Source organism: Podarcis bocagei, assembly GCF_964188305.1.
Source record: "Podarcis bocagei genome assembly, chromosome: 5".
NCBI classification, from domain to species: Eukaryota; Metazoa; Chordata; class Lepidosauria; order Squamata; family Lacertidae; genus Podarcis; species Podarcis bocagei.
The window spans coordinates 4,568,605-4,582,991 of record NC_138129.1 but is presented as its reverse complement, the minus strand read 5'-3'; the positions used below and the strand labels follow the sequence as shown (position 1 = coordinate 4,582,991).

The 14,387-nt window shown below is 46.7% G+C and overlaps 1 protein-coding gene across 3 annotated transcripts in view; it reads right to left on the bottom strand.

Annotated features, from left to right (window-relative positions):
* Positions 1-9,101, bottom strand: part of RBCK1 (RANBP2-type and C3HC4-type zinc finger containing 1) — a 32,150-nt gene extending 23,049 nt beyond the window's left edge. The window contains exons 1-2 of one of the 3 annotated variants that reach the window (XM_081196354.1): positions 9,021-9,101; positions 1,436-1,511 (exon numbers count right to left, since the gene is read on the bottom strand). In XM_081196354.1, the coding sequence (XP_081052480.1) occupies positions 1,436-1,457 (22 nt within the window). In that variant the 5' untranslated portion in view covers positions 1,458-1,511; positions 9,021-9,101. Of the gene's footprint in view, positions 1-1,435; positions 1,514-7,796; positions 7,890-8,965; positions 9,000-9,020 lie in introns of those variants that run through there. The other 2 variants (XM_081196356.1, XM_081196355.1) reach the window with 2 other exon arrangements.
* Between the last annotated feature and the right edge of the window lie 5,286 nt (positions 9,102-14,387).

Genomic DNA, 14,387 nt, shown 5'->3' with positions numbered 1-14,387 from the left:
CACAGCATAATAATAAAATAATCATAATATCACGTATATTTTGCAATATGTCACTTAACCTGTTTACAACCTATTGCTATAAATTTTTCTTGATTCTTTTATCTTTTTGTAAGCTGCTTTGAGGAGGGGTTTTTCTACAACCGAGCGGCACGTAAGTTTTATGAAACAAACAAATTGTTGCAAAAACAATGTGTTAGCGGTGGATGTAAACTGGACTTCATTCCTCTTTTGCATGTTGTTCTGCAATACTTCCATGTATCTCACACTGGCTGGCAGCAGCTCTCCAGGGTTTCAGGCAGCGCATTCGCAACTTTACTAGAGATGCTGGAGGTTGCCCTTTCCTAGTCTCCTGGTGGGCCCCTGCATTTGCAAAGATTTGCTTGGGATTCTTGCCCTGCGCTGGGGTTGAGCCAGATGACCTTTGGGTTCCCCTCCAGCTCTACAATTCTATGACTCTAAGCCTAGTTGGGTCAAGCCAGGCAGGGCTGCAGTTCCCATTCCTTGCAGTAGGATTGCAGGCTGTGCCCTAACATGGAAAAAGGGCTGAGGGTGCAAGGAGTATTCTGGTGTAAAAGAAGGCAATTGTGGGATGTAATCCACTGGGAGCAGTCAAGTACAACTTTCCTTGTTTTCCTAGAGTGGACATGCAGGGGAATGTTTGGTCCAGCCAGTCGAAAACTTCCTGTTTCCTCCTGGCTGGAGCATCCTTCCTTTTTGCATGTGACTAGCAGGTGGGTATGACCTTACCTGTCCAGGTAACAAAAGGACAAGGCACACTCTCTTTTTCACTTCCTTCGTCGTTTGACCAGCTTCTTAGCTGGGAATGGTCCAGCTAGCTTCTCAGCTGGCAGAAGAACTGGGATTGTTCCCCCAGATGGGGTAGTCAGCGGTTCTCAACCTGTGGGTCCCCAGATGTTGTTGGACTACAACTCCCATCATCCCTAGCTAGCAAGGCCAGAGCTCAGGGATGATGGGAGTTGTAGTCCAACAACATCTGGGGACCCACAGGTTGAGAACCACTGGGGTAGATCCACATGTAGATATTTGTAACTAAGTCTGCCTTCAGGGATCCAACCGTGAACTGATGTGAGTAAACTTCTTTTATTGACTTTGAGTAAGATTGCCATGTCTTTATATTCTTTTAAGAGGGATTAAAGGGAATTTACCGGGAATGTGTAGTGAGAGGCTTACACAAGCCTGCAACGAGCTATCTGCTGTGCATGTAAAAGGGGAATGTAAACTCTGCTATATAAAGAAACTTGCTAGCACACGTTAGGAAGGATGTTAATAAACAATATATCTTCTTTTGCCACCCTGAACATTCCCACAGCAACAAGGTCCTTTTGAAAGCAGCCCCAAAGAGACATCTCCAGTTCTTTAGTATGCACATTGCAGACCAAAGTTAGCCATCTCTCTCTCACACACAGAATCCCACCTTTTCTCGTTGCCTCATCCATAAAGGCTGCTCTCACCAATCGCCTCCAGAGCCACAAAATTCATATGTGGTGGACCTGTAAAAGGGTAAAAGAGTATTGGGAAATAATTTATAATGAATTGAAAAAATATATATTTAAAAGTACTTTTTTAAAAAAAAAGCCAAAGCCCTTTTTGATGGGGATAATTCAGATGGAAATTCCCAGGTGTCAAAAAAAGGTTATATATGTATGCCACTACTGCGGCCCATTTTTTGTTAGCCCCAAAATGGAAAACGAGCAAAGTCCCAACCAAAGAAGAGTGGCAACTTAAACTGATGGAATATGCCCAGCTTGTAGATCTAATTCTATAAGAGAACAAGAAGGAGATACGTTTAAAGAAGATTGGGAAATGTTTGCTGAATGTATGGGGGGAAACTGTACACTTGAAAACGCTGGCAGCATTAAGATAAATTAATCAGATGTCTTCAGATGTCTTCTAAAAGTCTGGCAGTTGTTGTTCTCTTTGACATCTGGTGGGAGGGCGTTCCACAGGGCGGGTGCCACTACCGAGAAGGCCCTCTGCCTGGTTCCCTGTAGCTTGGCTTCTCGCAGTGAGGGAACCGCCAGAAGGCCCTCGGAGCTGGACCTCAGTGTCCGGGTAGAACGATGGAGGTGGAGACGCTCCTTCAGATATACTGGACCAAGGCCGTTTAGGGCTTTAAAGGTCAGCACCAACACTTTGAATTGTGCTTGGAAACGTACTGGGAGCCAATGCAGGTCTTTCAAGGCCGGTGTTATGTGGTCTTGGCGGCCGCTCCCAGTCACCAGTCTGGCTGCCGCATTCTGGATTAGTTGTAGTTTCTGAGTCACCTTCAAAGGTAGCCCCACATAGAGCGCATTGCAGTAGTCCAAGCAGGAGATAACCAGAGCATGCACCACTCTGGCAAGACAGTCCGCGGACAGGTAGGGTCTCATCCTGCGTACCAGATGGAGCTGGTAAACAGCTGCCCTGGACACAGAATTGACCTGTGCCTCCATAGATAGCTGTGAGTCCAAAATGACTCCTAGGCTGCGCACCTGGTCCTTCAGGGGCACAGTTGCCCCATTCAGGACCAGGGAGTCCCCCACACATTTATGCCACGCAAAATAAACCATGGAAAGAGAAGAAGGGAAGTCATTGATATTTTAAGGTTGTTGAATGAACATTTTGAATCGTAAAATAGAAAACTTAATAAAAATTATACACACAGAGCCACAAAGTTCAGAGGCTGTTGAAAAAGAGAGAGGAAATAATGAAACGTTTGAGGCTTCGCCGGTATTGCCAGACAGAACCTGTGCATTTGTTCACAACAAGAAGCGATTACCTAGAATCATAAAGTTGGAGGGGACCCTGAGGTCATCTAGTCCAACCCCCTGCCGTGCAAGAAGGGAATTGAACCTGCAACCTTGGCATTATAAGCACCTCACTCTATCCAGCTGAGGATTTGGACATGATGTCTGGCTGCATATATGTAAAGGACCACTCAGGCAGAGAAACCAGAGGACCACTGTGGTGGTAGTGTGTCAGGCGAGGACTTGGGAGGCACTGGGTTCGAATCCCTCTCAGCCATGAAGTTCACCAGGTGACCCTGGGCCAGTCACTCAGCCTAACCTACCTCACAGGGTTGTTGTGGGGGCGAGGATAACCCTGAACCCCACCTTGAGCTCCTTGGAGAAAAGGGTGCAATATCAACGCAGTAAATAAACTGGGAGCTTGTGGGACTCTCTGCTTCCTTACTTCTTGGGAGCATCCTAGATCTTCAGGAACAGATGCCTGAGACTGTTCCCTTTGCCATGAGCCTTTCTACGTACGCAGAATTGCACACTTGTGGATGACTTGGGCATTTGGAAAACCCTCTTTGGGTTGCCAACTTATTCACTGGGCCCTGATTGGGCAAGAGATGTAGGACATAATGTTTGAGGATTGGGAAAGATTGTGGAAGAAAGGGGTCAAGTTTACTGCATGTACAATGTTAAAGGAAAATATAATGAAAATGATGTATAGATGATACTTGACTCCTGTTAAACTAGCAAAGATCTATCATAACTGTGATAACCTATGTTGGAAATGTAAAGAAAAAGAAGGTACCTTTTATCACATGTGGTGGACCTGCCCCAAGGTGAAAGACTTCTGGGAAAAGACTTAGAATGAATTGAAAAAAATGTTGAAATAGACATTTATAAAGAAACCAGAGGCCTTTCTTCTTGGAATAACAGGTATGGAATTGCCCAAGAAAGATGTTAAATTATTTTTGTATGCCACAACCACTGTGCAAATCTTACTAGCTAAGAAGTGGAAATTGCAAGAAGTCCCACCGGGGAAGAATGGCAGATGAAGATGATAGATTACTTGGAGCTAGCCGACCTGACTGGAAGAGTCCGTGACCAGAAGGAGGAGGAGTATCAGGAAGAATGGACGAAATTCAACGACTATTTAGTTAAATATGTTAAGTTAAATTAATTGGAAAAAGCTTACATTTGCCAGATAGGCTTAGGATTTAAATATGTAATATGATGAATTAATATGTTTAATGCTGAATGAATATGAAAAAAAGGTTAAGCGATCAAGTTAATTATATAAGAATTTGGATTTGGAAAACCGTTAAAATGACATATACTGAAATTCAACTAGGAGGAAACGAGGAAGTCACTTAACAATGTTAATAAGATTAGTTTTAATAAGATTATGATTTATGTATGTATGTATGTTTGTTTGTTTATAAATTTGTGAAAATCACGGCCTAGGACCCTCGTACTTATGGGACCGCCTCTCCCGGTATGCCCCACGGAGAGCTTCAAGGTCCATAAATAGCAACACCCTACTGGTCCCGGACCCTAAGGAAGTTAGATTAGCCTCAACCAGAGTCAGGGCCTTTTCAACACTGGCCCCAGCCTGGTGGAACGCTCTGCCTCATGAGACCAGGGCCCTGCAGGATCTGATTTCTTTCCACAGGGCCTGTAAGACAGAGTTGTTCTACCTGGCCTTTGGCTTGGAGCCAATTTGATTCCCTCCCCCTCTTTCTTTTTTCTTTTTCCTTTCTCCTCCTGTGATGAGGCTGCATTTTAATATTTTAATGTTTCAATATTTTAATGTTGTATTTTAATCTTGTTTTTAAGTTTTATTCATTCAACTTGTTTTTATTATTGCTTGTTAGCCGCCCTGAGCCCGGCCTTGGATGGGGAGGGCGGGGTATAAATAAAAATTATTATTATTATTATTGTTGTTATTATTATAAAATTGGGGAGGGACGTATTCACTGGACCCTGCTCCTGCGCTTTCTTAGTAGCAACCGGATATGTAACCACTAGCAGGTGAATGCGATTGTGTTCATAACAGGTGAAGCTTAGCCTGCTAATCTTTCCAATTAAGCTGCTGCTGCTGTTATAAGAGCAGATGAACATGCCAGCTGCTCTTTTCCTGGTCCCTTGGCAACTCCAAGCCATAAGTCATATGATCCACAAATCCTCAAGAAGCAGAGGAGAAAAAGAGTTGCAGAAACTATTCCTTGGTTATGAAAGAGTCCCAAAACAACACATACACACACACAAAATTTCCCCCAAGTAACAGGACACACTGAACATCTACTGATAAACTGCAGCCTGAGTGCTACACAGGTCACCACTGCTCTGGGAAGAGTTTTGTGCAACCCTCAGGCTGACACAGCACTCCTTGGCCAAGAGAACCCAAACAGATACAAGAAAATGTCACTTGGTAAGTTTTGTATCACTTTCTTTCCTTTCTTTTTTCAACAAAAGGAAGCCCATCTTTTCGCTCTTCCTGTTTTGCTCATTTTCACAGATAAAAAAATCAAGAGCAGATTCAACCAAAATTTGTATACCTGCCAGTTTTACAGCCCACTTCCACCCATTCTGCTTTGCCTTAAATTACTTGTTTGGGCTCTTTTGTAGATTTGTTTTTTTAATATACATATGCTTGGGAAATCAAATGTTTATCTTCACATACACACACCCAAATTACCTAACACCCTTCGCCAGCCAACCCAGAAGCTTTTATAAACTTTGAACTTTGGCAGAAAGAAATATACACCATGAAGTTCCTGGTATTTATTGATTGAGCAATAAGAGGCACTCTGAAGTCTGACTGCTCTCACACATGCAATCACTTATTTATTGTTTGGGAAAGGTGCATGCCTCTTGCGCGGAGGGAAATATATCCAAGCAGCGTACAACTCCAGTTATAAACGCTGCTTCATGGTCGCTCCATCACCTTCGTTGCCTGGGTCTGAAGCTTTTCCAACTCTACAATATCCTTTTTGAGTCGAGGTGACCAGAACCATTCATAGGATTCCAAATGCGGTCGCACCATTGATTTGCATAACGTAGGGCACAGATATTGCAACTTTTACTTTCAGATCCTTTTCCAATGACCCCCTTTGCAGTGCCACACATAAGAAGCTGGCTTTTGATTCATGGTGTGTGTGTGTGTGTGTGTGTCGCGGGGGGGGGGTCAGAGAACACACTTTCTGCAAGGTGCACCTTGAGTACAGCTTTTTGTTTAAAATGAAAGGATTGGGTGCTGCTCCCATCGGAGCAGGACTCCAGGGCACAAGTCCAGGGACGCCCTTCAGGAGAAGGAGTAGTAGGGTGGGGCGGGGGGCGGCAGGCAAACACCTGCAATACACTGGCGATATTTTTATTATCTGGACACATGGTCAACAGACCCTGGACACCTTCCACCAGACATTCAATGACTTTCACCCCACCATCAACCTAACAATGAACCAATCTATGCAAGAAATACATTTTTTGGACACTACTATAAAAATACGCGGGACGTGGGTGGCACTGTGGGTTAAACCACAGAGCCTAGGACTTGCCAATCAGAAGGTCAGTGGTTCGAACCCCTACGATGGGGTGAGCTCCTGTTGCTTGGTCCCAGCTCCTGCCAACCTAGCAGTTCAAAAGCACGTCAAAGTGCAAGTAGATAAATAGGTACCGCTCCAGTGGGAAGGTAAACGGCGTTTCCGTGCGCTGCTCTGGTTCGCCAGAAGTGGCTTAGTCATGCTGGCCACATGACCCGTAAGCTGTACGCCGGCTCCCTTGGCCAATAAAGCAAGATAAGCGGCGCAACCCTAGAGTCGTCTGCGACTGGACCTAATGGTCAGGGGTCCCTTTACCTTTACTATAAAAATACAGGATGGGCGTATAGACACCACCTTATACTGTAAACCAACTGACCAACAAACGTATCTACATGCTTCTAGCTACCATCTCAAACATACCAAACAATCCATTGTATATAGCCAGGCCCTACGTTACAGCCGCATCTGTTCCAACTCTAAAGACAGAGACTCTCACCTAAGAAATCTACAGCAAACCTTTTCAGAACTAAAATATCCGCCTGATGAAGTTAAACAACAGAGCCAGACTGATACCCAGAGAGAACTTGCTGGAAGACAGACCCAAAAGAGAAAATAACAGAACACCACTAGTCATCACATACAGCTCCCAAGTTAAAACAGTTCAACGCATCATCAGAGATCTACAACCTCTCCTAGACAATGACAGTTCTCTTTCTCAAGCTCTGGAAGGAAGACCTTTCATCACCTACAGACCCAGTCTTAAACAACTCCTCACCCACAATAATACAACAAACAGACTTAACAAGGACACTGGTATCAGAGCCTGCAATAAACCCAGATGCCAACTTTGCTGCCACATACACCCAGATAACACCATTACTGGCCCGAACAACATCAAAAATACCATCTCAGGACTATTTAATTGCTCATCTTCTAACATTGTGTATGGCATCAGTGCCCTTCAGCTCTCTAAATTGGACAAACAGGCCAAACCCTACGCCAAAGGATAAATGGACATAAATCTGATGACCCGGAAGCTGTATGCTGGCTCCCTCGGCCAGTAAAGCGAGATGAGCGCCGCAACCCCAGAGTCGGTCACAACTGGACCTAATGGTCAGGGGTCCCTTTACCTTTACCTACCAAAATTAAAACCATGGAGAGACCTAGTCTGAATAGAGACATTGGATTCATATCTCATTATACATGGTATAGCTATTTTTAGCCATCTCACCCCTTGCTTTCTCCTGTAAGACCAATTGCAGTTGTTAACAGTCATCAACAGGTTTACCACACCTATCAGCCAATCACCCATTTCCACCACCCTTCTGAGTAATACCCGTCCCCACCCTCTCACTATATATAAGGGTCTGCTGACTTCTGTGTCAGTGTATCTGAAGAAGTGTGCATGCACATGAAAGCTCATACCAATAACCAACTTAGTTGGTCTCTAAGGTGCTACTGGAAGGATATTTTATATTTTATTTTGTTTCGACTACAGCAGACCAACACGGCTACCTACCTGTAACTAGAACAGGGGATCGGTTTTAGCACATCTGGAAGTCAGTGGCCAATATAGGACCCGATTCTAACCAGAGTCTCAAATTTCTTAACTGCACCACAAAAGGGGTGAAAAACAGGAAATAAAAACACAAATTCTGCTCCGCTAGGCTGATGCCATTTCATCAAAGCCTCGGTTTTTTAAAGTGGGTCTTTTTAAGTGGCAAATATTATTTCCGGAGCTAGAATGGCATGTTTGGTAAACTGGCTGGCTGGGGGCCAAGGGTGAGAGTCCAAGGCAGCTCCAAACTATGACCTTGACTCCTACACGGCCCCATTCCTCGCCAGGCGATTTCCTCTCCAAATAGCCTCTGAGCATGGACAAAGTGAAGGACAGAAATAAGCAAGCCCTTGCCTGAGACGCAGCCTGGCAGCCTCTCTGCCCCCCACTCTTGCAGAGGACCCCTGGGCAAAGGGTACCCGCAAATCTGAAATTCAGACACCCCCCAAAATTATGGTCTCTCAAACCCCCAGGCGCTCCAAAAGAACAGACTGCAGCGCAATCCTACTCTTAAGCAGTTTACTCGGAAGTAAGTCCCGTTGTGCTCAACGAGGCTTTTGCTCCCGAGTAAGCGCGTTCCGCGTTGCAAACCTCGCCGAAAGGGGCTTTGGCGGTGGGTTTGCTCACAACCGCCCTGTAAGGTAGGCCAGGGGTGTTGGTACTTGGTGGAAAGTAAGGAACCAGGGGCAAAGGCGGGTCCGCGGCGGGGATCGGGGCCGAGAAGACCTGCCCCGAAAGGAGAAGCTTCAGGGGGAGCGTGGAAGGAGGCGAAAAACTTTGGAAAGGGGAGCTTAAAAATAATAACAGAAAGATCCAGCTAAAGTGAAGACCCTTTTAATGGGATTTTAATGGGAGCTGAGAAAGCAACTTTGCACGGAAGTCCCGCCGCAGAGTTCCCGGGAGAAGCGCAGCTTCCCGGCCCGAAGGAGCTGCACGCACGCGGCTCCTTCCTTCCTTGCGCGCGCAAAATGCGCATCCCGTCCGGGAGGATCGCGCGCAACCGCACCCCGCGCGCCCCGCGCTTGACAGAAAGAGCACCCTCGAAGCTTCCCTCCCCCACCCCCTGCTGCGGACCCTCTCCCCTACCTCCCTCCTCGCCCCCTTGGGGGGTAAAGGGGGGGTTCCCCCCTCTGTGCCCCCTGGAAGGGGATCTGGGTGCGCGCCCCGGCCGCGCGCGACACTGACCTCCCCGGCGAGGCGGCAGCCGCTGCTGCGGGCGGATCCGCGGGAGCAGCCGGCGGCAAAGCGAAAGCGAAGGCGGGCGCGGGGGAGGCGGAGCGAGGGGGCACGTGGCCCGCCCCCTCTTTCCTCCGCCTCTTCCTCCCACGCCCCCTCCGCCCAGGGGCGCCCCCGCGCGCGGACCGAGGGAACCCCCGTGACGTCACTGGCCCAGGCCAATGCTGCCACGCCGGGGATCCCCAGGGAAGAAAGGACCGGGAAATTCCACGGCATGGATCCCTCGGAAATGATACTTTATTTGGCGCCTTTGGTTTTGCTATTGATTTTGCGTTTTTGTTTTTGAGGCATTTTCGGTTCATTTGTTCTTGTGACTGTGTGGAACCCAGTTCAGCTGATTGATTGATTGATTGATTGATTGTGTGACTGCGGAAATGGATAAAAGTACCCCATCCAAACAATGACCCTCATCAGAGCCAGTAAAAATCTTTTTTAAAAAATTTTCAGCCTCTACAATACTGTCTTATTTATTTTACAGTACAGTATATTGATTATTGCTTTCATTTTATGGATCAGTGGTATCATTAGATAGCAAAATTCTTGTTAAATTGCTGTTTTAGGGGTTGTTTTTAAAAGTCTGGAATGGATTGATCCGCTTTGCATGACTTTCTATGGGAAAGCACGCCTTGGTTTTGGAACGCTTTGGTTTTGGAACGGACTTCCTGGACGGATTAAGCTTGAGAACCAAGGCACCGCTGTATTCTGGAGTTGGAAATTGGTCGCCAAAATGATGGAGGGTGTGGAGCGACTCCCGTGCGAAGAAAGGACTTTTTCGTTTGGAGAAAAGCTAAGAGGCGACATGATATCAAATTATATGCCGCATAGAGAAAGCGGATAACGTTTCTCTCCCTCTGTCAATGCACTAGAATTCAGTGCGGTTGAATGTTGGAGTATTCGGGGCTGGTAAAAAGGAAGTGCTGCTTCTTTGAGCCGGGCGGAAGTTAAACTATGGAACTCACTGCCACAGGAGGGAGCAGGTGGGGAATGTATGGCCTAAACAGCTGCGTCATCAAGAGCCGACAGAAGGCCAACAATACTTATAGAAACAAGGATAATAATAATAATAATAATAATAATAATAATAATAATAATTTATTTGTACCCAGCCCACCTGGCTGGGTTTCCCCAGCCACTCTGCGTGGCTTCCAACAAAGATGAAAAATACATTAAAATGTCACACATTAAAAACTTCCCTGAACAGGGCTGCCTTCAGATGTCTTCTAAATGTTAGATAGTTGTTTATCTCTTTTACATCTGGTGGGAGGGCGTTCCACAGGGCGGGTGCCACTACCGAGAAGGCCCTCTGCCTGGTTCCCTGTAACTTGGCTTCTCGCAGCGAGGGAACCGCCAGAAGGCCCTCAGCACTGGACCTCAGTGTCTGGGCAGAATGGTGGGGGTGGAGACGCTCCTTCAGGTATACTGGATCGAGGCCGTTTAGGGCTTTAAAGGTCAGCACCAACACTTTGAATTGTGCTCAGAAACGTCCTGGGAGCCAGTGTAGGTCTTTCAAGACCGGTGTTATGTGGTCTCGGCGGCCACTCACAGTCACCAGTCTAGCTGCCACATTGTGGATTAGTTGCAGTTTCCAGGTCACCTTCGAAGGTAGCCCCACATAGAGCACATTGCAGTAGTCCAAGCGGGAGATAACCAGAGCATGCACCACTCTGGCGAGACAGTCTGCGGGCAGGTAGGGTTTCAGCCTGCGTACGAGATGGAGCTGGTAGACAGCCGCTCTGGACACAGAATGGACCTGCGCCTCCATGGACAGCTGTGAGTCCAAAATGACTCCCAGGCTGTGCACCTGGTCCTTCAGGGGCACAGTTATCCCATTCAGGACCAAGGAGTCCTCCACACCTGCCCACCGCCTGTTCTCCCAGAACAGAACTTCTGTCTTGTCAGGATTCAACCTCAATCTGTTAGCTTACATCCATCCTCCAACTGCCTCCAGGTTAAGAAAGAGATAATTAATTAAATGCTCATTAGGTTAATATTTGATAGAATCATGGAGTTGGGAGGGACCCTCAAGGGTCATCCAGTCCAGCCCCCTGCCATGCAGAAATCACAGCTAAATAACCCCTGGCAGATGCCCATCCAACCTCTGCTTAAAAAGCTCCAAGGAAGGGGGTTCTTTCCGAAGCGCTGCAAAAAAAATTCTGTTCTTATCAAACCTGCTTGGCGATACGTGGCCACTGTGATTATTTCACATACATTGAAGCTTTAATTCAATTGTCCCCACCCTTTTCCTTTCTGTATTTCATTTCCCTCCAACCTCACTGCTTACATGTCTGCACCTGCCAACCTTGGCTCACATTTTATTTACGCCTCTGGTAAAGGAGACGTGAGCTCATGAAAGCTTCACATATGCTGCCGTAGATCTCGGTTGTTGTTGTGGCTTTGCTCCAAAAGGACCTCTCTAGAAATGTAAATATCTTTTTTGATACACTTGATGGGTGTTTGGTGGAGGGCAAGGGGAACCATGGGGCAGGGTCCAGGATGCTCAGATTACTGCCACCAGACCTCCCCTTTCATGATGTAACCGTGATGTATGAGTGATGTAGTTTGGGGGGTGTAACATGGGGATTAGCAGCTAATAAAAGTTGGGGTTCTCTTTTGTTTGGGGCTTCCATCTTGTTCCACCTTGTGGCAGGTGGGAGTCGTGTCGTGACAGTCCTCAACAAAGACCAAGCCTACTGGCTGCTGTTTTGCTCTGGTATTCCTGGCTGGTGTCCTTGTTTTTTGTCCAAGGGAGCCCTCGGATTTCTCTGTTAACACACGGGAGACTCATGCACCAGCAAGTCCCCGTCGGAAGGGTGGTAAGCCCAAGCTTGTTTTGCTGATCTCCTGGCTGTGGCACTCACCATAGCCAAATAAACCCAGAAGGGTAGGTAAGTGGCGTCACTCTGTCAAGGCAACAAACTGCAATGGACAAGCAGCTATAGATCTTGTTTTCAGACTTGTGCACGCTCTAGAACAGCACTTCTGCAAGAGCAGCTTTCAAGATCCCAAACTCCGCAGTTTACTTGCTAGCATTCTGTCATTTGCTCCTGTAGCTCTTCCAGGAAAGCAGGAACTGTACAATTGTGCATTGGTGAATGGTTTGCAGAATCCTGCTTTCCCTCCTCCCAAATTCAGAACTGCGTACGCCCAGGTCAGAAGGTTGGTGGTTCAAATCCCTGCAACAGAGTGAGCTCCCGTTGCTCTGTCCCAGCTCCTGCCAACCTAGCAGTTCAAAAGCACACCAGTGCAAGTAGATAAATAGGTACAGCTCCGGTGGGAAGGTAAATGGCGTTTCCATGCGCTGCTCTGGTTTTGGTGTTCGGTTGCGCCAGAAGCGGCTTAGTCATGCTGGCCACATGACTGGAAAAACTGTCTGCGGACAAACGCCGGTTCCCTCGGCCTGTAAAGTGAGATGAGCGCCACAACCCCAGAGTCATCTGAGACCGGACTTAACTGTCAGGGGCCCTTTACCTTTACTTTTAAGCCCAGGTTGCATCAGACTGGGCTTCCTCCTTACCCAGAATAGAAGCAAATGAAAATTCTGCTACATGTATTTTCCAGTCCTGGAACAGAAAATAGGTTCCAGGGCCCAGCCCTGGTTCAGATTTAGATTTGTGAATTGCTCCTTCACACCACCCTTCTATATTCTAAGCCTGTGGGTGGGAGAGAGAGAGAGAGAGAGAGAGAGAGAGAGAGAGAGAGAGAGAGAGAGGAAGTTCTGACAGGCTATTCTGTATTTGTAGGGTGTGAGACATAACAAGAACACGTCAGCTTAGCACAGCCTTTGCCAACCTGGTGCTCTCTGGATGTTTCGGGCTACAATTCTCACCATTCAATGGAGTTTCCTGTTGTCTTTGTCCATGGAGTTTTCTTGGCAGGGATACTGGAGTGGCTTGCTGGTGACTGTTTGCTTAATGATCTGCTCCAGAATCTTCCCTGGTATTGATGTCAGACTGACTGGGCGGTAATTATTTGGGTCCTCTCTTTTCCCCTTTTTGAAAATAGGGACAACATTTGCCCTCCTCCAGTCTGCCGGGACTTCGCCTGTTCTCCAGGAATTCTCAAAGATGACTGCCAGTGGTTCTGAGATCACATCTGCCAGTTCTTTTAATACTCTTGGATGCAGTTCATCTGGCCCTGGAGACTTGAATACATCTAAACTAGCCAAGTATTCTTGTACTATCTCCTTAGTTATTCTGGGCTGAGTTTCTTTTGCTGAATCATTTGCTTCAAATTCTTCAGGTCGGGCATTGTTTTCTTTATCGGAGAAGACTGAGGCAAAGAAGGCATTGAGGAGTTCAGCCCTTTCTGTGTCCCCGTTTACATTTCACCATCTTCTCCTCTGAGTGACCCCACTGTTTCTTTGTTCTTCCTTTTGCTACGGACATACCCATAGAAGCCTTTTTTGTTGCTTTTAACCTCTCTAGCAAGCCTGAGTTCATTCTGTGCTTTAGCTTTTCTGACTTTGTGTCTACACGTGCTGGCTATTTGTTTGAATTCCTCTTTGGTGGTTTCCCCCCTTTTCCATTTTTTTTGTACACATCCTTTTTTAATCTTAACTCAGTTAAAAGTTATTTAGATAGCCACCCAGGCTTCTTTAGGCACCTTCCATGTTTCCGTCTCATTGGTATTGCCTGAAGTTGTGCTTTTACTATCTCCCTCTTAACAAACTCCCAGCCATCATGAACTCCCTTTATATTACTCCAATAATAATGCACTGCAAAAACAAAATATGGTGCCTAGACATTCCATTGTGGCAACTGCAACCTAGGTTTAAGGTGCCATTTGGCAATTAGAGTACAGTGGTACCTCAGGTTAAGTACTTAATTCGTTCCGGAGGTCTGTTCTTAACCTGAAACTGTTCTTAACCTGAAGCACCACTTTAGCTAATGGGGCCTCTTGCTGCTGCCACCGCCGTGCAATTTCTGTTCTCATCCTGAGGCAAAGTTCTTAACCCGAGGTAATATTTCTAGGTTAGCGGAGTCTGTAACCCGAAGTGTCTGTAACCTGAGGTACCACTGTATATATTTGGGTTTCTAACACTTGCCCAGGCCACAATCAGCTCCACTTCACATCCTCCTTGTTTCTGTTCGAGTCAAATGTATCCTTAAACTCTGATCATGTTTTGCTTGTCTTTATAGAAAGGGGAGGGTGTATATCGAAATTAGGCTACATTCATTCCTTGTCCTACTTTGGCCTCCGGCCTGGCGAACCATTGGAACGCATCCCTCTGGAAAAGGTCATGTTCAATTCCTGGCAGGTGCAGGGAAAGGTCTGGGGACGGAGAATCGCTCAAGAAACCAGCAGGTGCCAAGATGG